The sequence below is a fragment of the Lissotriton vulgaris genome, unplaced genomic scaffold (assembly GCF_964263255.1).
Source record: "Lissotriton vulgaris unplaced genomic scaffold, aLisVul1.2 SCAFFOLD_837, whole genome shotgun sequence".
Taxonomy (NCBI): Eukaryota; Metazoa; Chordata; class Amphibia; order Caudata; family Salamandridae; genus Lissotriton; species Lissotriton vulgaris.
In genome coordinates, this window is record NW_028247673.1 from 626876 (window position 1) to 634437 (window position 7562).

At 50.2% G+C, this 7562-nt stretch overlaps 1 protein-coding gene across 1 annotated transcript; it reads left to right on the top strand.

The window, feature by feature from the left end:
• The first annotated feature begins 1029 nt into the window (after positions 1 to 1029).
• LOC147665081 (uncharacterized) lies at positions 1030 to 6121 on the top strand. Its single transcript, XM_086949775.1, has 2 exons — positions 1030 to 2022; positions 5520 to 6121. Exons 1-2 carry the CDS (start codon positions 1119 to 1121, stop codon positions 6119 to 6121), a joined length of 1506 nt encoding a protein of 501 aa, XP_086805901.1. The 5' UTR covers positions 1030 to 1118.
• Positions 6122 to 7562: the final 1441 nt, after the last annotated feature.

Below are 7562 nucleotides of genomic sequence, written 5' to 3' on the forward strand. Positions count from 1 at the left end.
TTCCTTGCAGGCGCGTGTGGCGGCGGGGGAGGGGGGAGCGCCGGTGCATGGCAGCGCTCCTGGGATCGCTCTTACGGAGGCGCGTTCGGCTCCTTTGGTTATCCCGCAATGTCAGGTGGGGGCGGGAGGTGCTCCGGCGGAGGTGCATAGGTCCCCAAGGCAACCGGTTCAAGCGCCTGACGCGCTTTCGTTCTCTTCGGCGGGGCGGGTGGTACGAGGCTTCGAAGCTGAAGCGCTCACGTCGGTTCCCATGGTGATGGCCAAGCGGGGGAGGGGGGGGGCGGAGAGGGAGTAAGAAGCGCTCCGCTTCTGACCCAGTGGGGGAGCGCAGAGTAGAGCCAGAGCTTGTGGTATCTGCGCGAGGGAAGCGCAGGGGTTCTATACAGTTGGGAGTGTGTCATGGGGCCTCTCAGCAGCACTATATGCCGGACTTGAATGTGGAGCCGAGTTTGGTGGCAGAGACACAGATTAATATTGTTCCAGGCGCTAGAATGTTGCTGACACCTTCGAACCTTGCTGTATCAGGGATGGATGTGGCTGATGTTAGGGCTTCTAGCCAACTTGTTACAGGTGGGTTGGGAAGTCAGGTTGGTATGGAGTCTCATGCTGGCCAGGTTCTTTTTACACAGGATGTTGTTACTGCTCATGGGGGTGTGGACAGTAATGTGGGCAGCCCGTTATTATTCTCTACCCCTGGTTCTTATGTGGGTGCTGCTTTGTCTGTTGGAGGGGGATCCAGAGGAGAAGGTGAGTGGGCCCAGATGGGTGAAAGTAGTTCCATGACTGGTGAGGTTTTGGGCCAGGACACGGTAAGGTCAGGGGCTGTTGTGTTTCCTGGTTTGCAGGAGGGGAATGTCCGTTTACGGAGGGATGACAGGAGATTGTCACAGGGGGGTCATGGAGCTTTTCATGCTGAGAGTCGGGGGTCTGCACCTGCGCATGGCCCAGGTTTGGGGGGATTGGGTAGCGCGGTAGGGGATGATTTTGTGGGGTTGGTTCACCCTGGTGTGAGGTTTACAGGGGCTGTGGGTTTCTCAAATACGTTGTTGGAGCGTGAAGGGTTTTCCAGGCAGGTGATTGGAGGGCCTGTCCATGGAGATGCTAGAGGTCCTTATATCATGTTCGGTTCTCCTGGATGGGAGCATTTTGGTACAGCAGGTTTGGCGCAGCGTGGTCTTCACAAGGATATTGAGGGCCTCACGAGGGGTGTGGGGATCCATTTACAGGCCTCTTCTTCAGCGGCAGCGGGCGCTAACTTGGATGAGAGTGATGAGGAAGAGATGATAGGCGACTCTCCGGTTAGGGAAGTGCCATTGAAGGGTTGCATTAGGGGACGTTCTTTGGAGAGGTGTCAGGGGTCGTTTGTTGATGCTAATTTACGGAGGTCAAGGTCTGTTTCGAGTGTTGCTTTTAGGGACCCTAGCACACCAGTCCAAACTTTTTCTTTTCAGGATAGGAATAGGGGCGGCGATCCAGACTTGGCAGGGCGCGGTCCAGTCCACTTTCGCCAAGGGGAAGCGACGAGAATGCCTAGCGCGGCCCTCTCTGTTCCACCGAGGGATCCCGCCGCGGCCAGCACACGAGGGTCTGGCGTGACCCCGCTGGCCCCAACGAGTAGCAGGTATAGGTGGCAGGCCTTGCCGGCGGCTATGGAGCTGCAGAGTCAACACGCGGGGAGGTACAGGCGTGTACAGCCTGCTCCCCTTCATGGAGTTCAAAAATCTTTGAAATGTAAAGTTGTTGATACCGGGTTGGGTAAGACCCGTGGTGAGTTGTTTCATACCAGTGTGGATTCAGAGGTGTTGGACTACGATGAAGAGAGTCCTGAAGAAGGTGAACTGCGGGATACAGAGGGGGGGGTGCCCTCTCATGCTTCTCATAGTGTTTTACAGGCTCCAGTGGTCCAGAGTACAGTGCAAGGGAGAAGAGAGCACGGCCCATCGGGTAGGGCGCCTCGCAGACCGGATGCATTGACTTCGGCGCCACGGGCGGAGCCATCGGGAGTGGTCTCTCTGTTGCCAGGTGAGCAATCAGCCACACAGGCCAAACCTATGATGGTGTCTGTGGGTACTGGTGGTGACACAGAAATAGATGTTGGTGCTAGCCGTTTGGTCAAAGGTCGTTATGTACAAGACACTGCAGTTGGTACAGATGATGTGGTAGAAGTTACAAACAAAGTTGAAAGTGGTGTTATGGCTGGTGCTTCCAGCAAAGTTAAAGAGCCAGTGGCCAGTAAGGAGTTAAAGATCAAAAAATTGCCTTATATGGGAGTTACGAAACCTTTAGGGGCTCATTTAATGTTAAGCACCAAGGAACGCATTTGGAATGGTGAGTATGTGGAACTCCTTAAGCTACTGCACCGGGAAGTCCGGTCTAAAGAGGGATCTAAAGAGGAGGAATTTGAACTGGCTAAACGCCCTAGAGTGCCTTTGAATATTGAAAACTGGACAGCGGCATTCTTGATTTATGCCAGTGTATATTGCGAAAAGTTCCCTGAGCGCAGCGTGTCCCTTTTTAAATACATGGACGTCATTCGTAAGGCACAGATCACCGGGGGTGGTTTTGCTTGGTCTCAGTATGATGAGGAATTTAGGGCCAGGATGGCTTGGGATCCTGAGGCTAAGTGGGGGGAGCTGGATAATGACTTGTGGCAACATACAATGGGGTCAGCGTCAGGGGGGAAGACTATTTTCACGGCCAGTGGTTTGCCATTAGTTTACCGGCCCTTTCAGGGGAAGCCCACCCGGGGAGGGGTGGGGGTCAATGCAACCATGCAATCGGGGTCTGGTTTCTGTTGGGAATTTAACAGGGGCTCCTGCACCAGAGAGTATTGTAAATTTAAACATGAATGCTCAGGTTGTGGTAGGAAACATCCGTTGTCCAAATGCTGGGACAATCAACCCTCTGAGAGCCCCAAAGGGAAGCAAACGGGTTCAGGAACTTCAAGTACGACCTCGCAGTTTTCAGGGGGAAGGGGATACAGAGGTGCTAAGGGTGCTGGGTCCAAGGGCTCGTACACCAGTTAAGTTAGAGAGGCTGCGCATTGCTTTGCATGGTTACGAAGACGAGTCAGCGAAACTTACACTATTGGAAGGTTTTCAGTTTGGTTTCCGACTGGGTTACCTGGGCTCTCGGGAACGGAGGTGGTCTGCCAATTTAAAATCAGCTTCTGAACAGGCCACAGTAGTACAAGACAAACTTAATAAGGAAGTACATGAAGGGAGGATGGCTGGCCCGTTTCACGATTGGCCGATCCTTAACTTGATTGTTTCACCAATTGGAGTTGTCCCGAAGAAGGAGCCGGGACAGTTTAGATTGATTCAACACTTGTCATGGCCTGAAGGGTCGTCTGTTAACGATTTTATTGACCCAGAGGCAGTGTCTGTCTCTTATTCTTCGGTTGACGTGGCCATGTCACTGGTTGTGACTGCGGGCGCAGCCGCTGAGATGGCTAAGTGTGACATCAAGTCTGCTTTCCGGCTGTTGCCTGTCCACCCGGACGATTGGAGCCTTTTAGGTATACAATTTGCTGGTAACTGGTACGTGGACAAGGCTCTGCCAATGGGCTGCTCCATATCATGTGCTTTGTTTGAGTGTTTTAGTACTTTTCTGCAATGGTACTTTTCCCATCAGTCCGGTCATTCACTTGTAACACACTATCTCGATGATTTTTTCTTTGTCGGATCCCCGGGCTCCGCGGAGTGCCAGAAAGCTCTGGACACATTCCAAGGGCTCATGGAGGATCTGGGAGTCCCTTTGGCTCCCGAGAAAACAATGGGCCCTGCCACTGTCCTCTCCTTTTTGGGTATTGAAATAGATTCGGTGGTTATGTCAGCTCGCCTGCCCGAGGACAAAAGGGTCAACATGGTTGAATTACTGGATGTGATGTTGGCGAAGAGAAAAGTGTTGGTGAAAGAGATTCAAGTGCTTTTGGGCCATTTGAATTTTGCCTGCAGAGTGGTGAGAGCGGGCAGGACTTTTTGTAGAAGACTGGGCAGGGCTTTGGCAGGTCATCAATTGCCTCACCATCGTGTTCGTCTGTCTGCTGGGGTTAAGGAGGACTTGAGAATGTGGAAGTTTTTCCTGAATGCTTTCAATGGTGTTCCCTTGGTCAGAGATGTTGACTTTCAGTGGGATGTACAAATGTTTTCGGATGCTGCTGGCAGTGATGGTTTTGGGCTCTTTTGGAATGGCAAATGGTGTGCAGAACGTTGGCCTGATGAATGGTTGAATGGTGGTCGTAGCATCACTTTCCTGGAAATGTTCCCTTTATTGGTTGCCTTGACCCTGTGGGGGAAGGAATTGGCACACAAGAAAGTGCTGTTTCGTGTGGATAACATGGCTGTTGTGGAGATAGTGAATCGCCAATCGGCCAGGGACGAGCAAGTGTTGAAACTTATGAGAGTTTTCGTTCTGGGTTGTTTGAAACACGATATTCATTTTCGTGCCTTACACATTCCTGGCGTGGACAATGACATTGCGGATGCTCTGTCTCGTTCACAGTGGGGGAGATTCCGTGGACTGGCAAGGGACGCAGACAGATCCCCGACTCCGATGCCGAGTCATCTGTGGCACGTCGGCGAGGTCGGGTCATACAATTGGTGGTAGGTTCTTTGTCTGTGTCTATGCGTTCTGCGTATTCCCTGGCATGGAAGGAATTCCTGGAATCTGGTGCTGTCAGAAGGGAGGATCTGTCGCGTCGGTCAGATGATGTTGTTAATTTCATACTGGACCTCATGGATAAGGGTTTAACCAAAGTAACCATTGCTGGGAAACTGGCGGGGATTGCTTTCATGGGGAAGTTGTTGTGGGGCTATCCTCCATCAGCGGGGGAACTTGGTAGGAGGATGCTGGAGGGTTGGGCCAGGGAGCAAGGGCACGTTGGTAGATCCAGAGCCCCCCTATCTTGGCAAGTTCTTGCCAGATTAATCACAGTTTTGCCTTTAGTTTGTTCGGATGATTTTGAGGCATGTGTTTTCTCAATGCTGATGGTGTTCATGTTTTTTGGAGCCTTCAGAGTATCAGAGTTGCTGGGGTCGAAATATAAGTGTGGATTGTGTTGGAAGGACGTTTTTTGTTATGATGAGGGAGTTCACGTCTGGTTGGCCAGTTCTAAAACTGATCAGACAGGTAGGGGGAAAGGTGTGTGGTTGCAGGCACGTGCTCCGAAGCTTACTTGCCCTCTAATGCTGGCGCAGCGCTGGCGTTCATTATGTGGGGGTGGTGATGAAGCCCTTGTTTTCCGACATATCAATGGCAACCCTGTAACAACTTATCAATTGCGAATGGTTTTGCGCAAAGCTTTACAGCACATAGGTCTTGATGGCAATCTCTATGGTACTCACTCTTTCCGAATAGGTGCAGCCACTGAGGCTTTTAATAGAGGTTGGTCTGAGAGGGATATTATGCGTTTGGGGCGCTGGTCTTCCAACTGTTTCCAGCGTTATGTGAGGAGCTCTGCTGAGGAGGCGCAGGCGTCGCCCTCCTTCACATGATTCTAACTCTTTTTTCTTTTTCAGGATCCGTTGCTGGGCCTCGCTCCTCGGTGGTAACGGTCTGGATAGTGGGGCATTCCTTTGTCAAGTGGGCCAGAGTCCAGGCAGCGAAGAGTTATTTTGGAGATCTACTTGGTTTCAATGACCGAATGTTTAACGTAATCTGGAAGGGTAAAGGCGGGATGCTCTGGAGAGAGTTAATCCCTTGTTTGAACAACAACATGGTGGGCGGTTTATGCCCAGATATTTTAGTTATTCATTTGGGAGAAAATGACCTTTGTGCTACGAAAGGTGTAGTTTTGCTACGAGCTATGAAACGAGATTTAGGCCTTATTAAGGACATGTGGGCTGGGTGCCATGTTTTTTGGACAGAGTTGATTCCCCGTAGGATATGGAGAGGTGCTGTGAACCCCAGGGCTGTCGATCGGGCTAGGAAGAAAGTGAATTCAGAGGTGTCTCGTTGCTGTAGGAGCCTTGGTTTCAGCAGAATTTCACACAGGGACATTAAGATTGATTCTGTTGAGTTTTTTAGGGATGATGGAGTTCATTTGTCCCGTGTGGGCATGGATCTTTACTTGTTGGAGCTCCGTGAGGTCTTATCCCGGGCATTGGCTATGCAGCGTTGATTTTCTCGTTTCTCTTTCGCTTCGCGGTTGGGGGGCAGAAAGGGAGGCGTGTCTTCCCCGCCTACCTTTCTGGGTGGCGGTGTTTTTGTGTATCGTTACGGTTTTAGGCAGATTGCGGGTTGAGTATTAGTTCAAGTATTTCTTTGACAAGTGCTGGGGTATGTTGGTCATGGTTTGACCGTTCAGTTTTGTGAGGGGGGTAGCTGCAGGAGTGCAGGGTCAGGCAGGGTTTATGGTTATGGAGGACCTGACCGTTGTTATTGCAATTGTGGTTTGACGAATAAAGTTTTAACGATGACGTATGTTTGATCAATGACGAAATGTTTTATTGATGACGTAATGTTTTATTGATGACGTAATGTTATAATGCTGTTATATTGTTTATTGATGTATTGTTGGGAGGGGGAGGGCTCAAATGTTTTAGGGGTGGGGGAGGGTCCGGGGGGCTGAAGTTTGTAGTTATTTATTTATTTAGTGAGGTTTAGTTTTGTAAGGCGTTGCCAAGGTTTGTATTTGTAATGTGCACCTGTGTCTTAATAAAGCGGCCTTTTACACACACAAACAACTTTTGGTCTACTTTTCTCCCACCCCTCGCCCTCCCTCCCAAGGGGGGCTTGGGGGAGGGAGCCGACCGCCGGGAGGTCCCCTCCCCCGGCGGTTTGGGAGGGCTGCGAGGGGTTTTACATTAGAAGTAGCCAGAAGGTTCCAGATTTGGGCTGGTCTAGTAGGACCAGTATAGCCCAATTATAAATCCCCCTATCACCGCCTCCCAGCCACCATTTTAGGTTTGGTGACCTGGTGGCTAGGAGGGCTTGTAGCTTTTTTGTCCCACCCTCCCTCCCTCTTTTTGCATTAATTTTCTTTTTTCCCCTCGCGGCCTAGTTTTTTCCCATTTTTGGTATTTTTGTTCCAATTTTTCTTTTTAAGAAAAAGGCTGTTTTGTGGGCCACCGGTGTACAGGGTGTTTTTTCTTGTATTTGTATTCGTCGCTAGACACAGGTGCTGTGCGGTGTTTTTGTGTATCGTTACGGTTTTAGGCAGATTGCGGGTTGAGTATTAGTTCAAGTATTTCTTTGACAAGTGCTGGGGTATGTTGGTCATGGTTTGACCGTTCAGTTTTGTGAGGGGGTAGCTGCAGGAGTGCAGGGTCAGGCAGGGTTTATGGTTATGGAGGACCTGACCGTTGTTATTGCAATTGTGGTTTGACGAATAAAGTTTTAACGATGACGTATGTTTGATTAATGACGAAATGTTTTATTGATGACGTAATGTTTTATTGATGACGTAATGTTATAATGCTGTTATATTGTTTATTGATGTATTGTTGGGAGGGGGAGGGCTCAAATGTTTTAGGGGTGGGGGAGGGTCCGGGGGGCTGAAGTTTGTAGTTATTTATTTATTTAGTGAGGTTTAGTTTTGTAAGGCGTTGCCAAGGTTTGTA

What these genes read in the sequence shown, in the direction of transcription:
- LOC147665081 (XM_086949775.1), top strand. Translation starts at nt 1,119, where the DNA reads ATGTTCGGTTCTCCTGGATGGGAGCATTTTGGTACAGCAGGTTTGGCG. An exon ending in AGTGGTCTCTCTGTTGCCAG is followed by an intron (nt 2,023 to 5,519) that starts GTGAGCAATCAG and finishes TTTCTTTTTCAG; the next exon opens with GATCCGTTGCTGGGCCTCGC.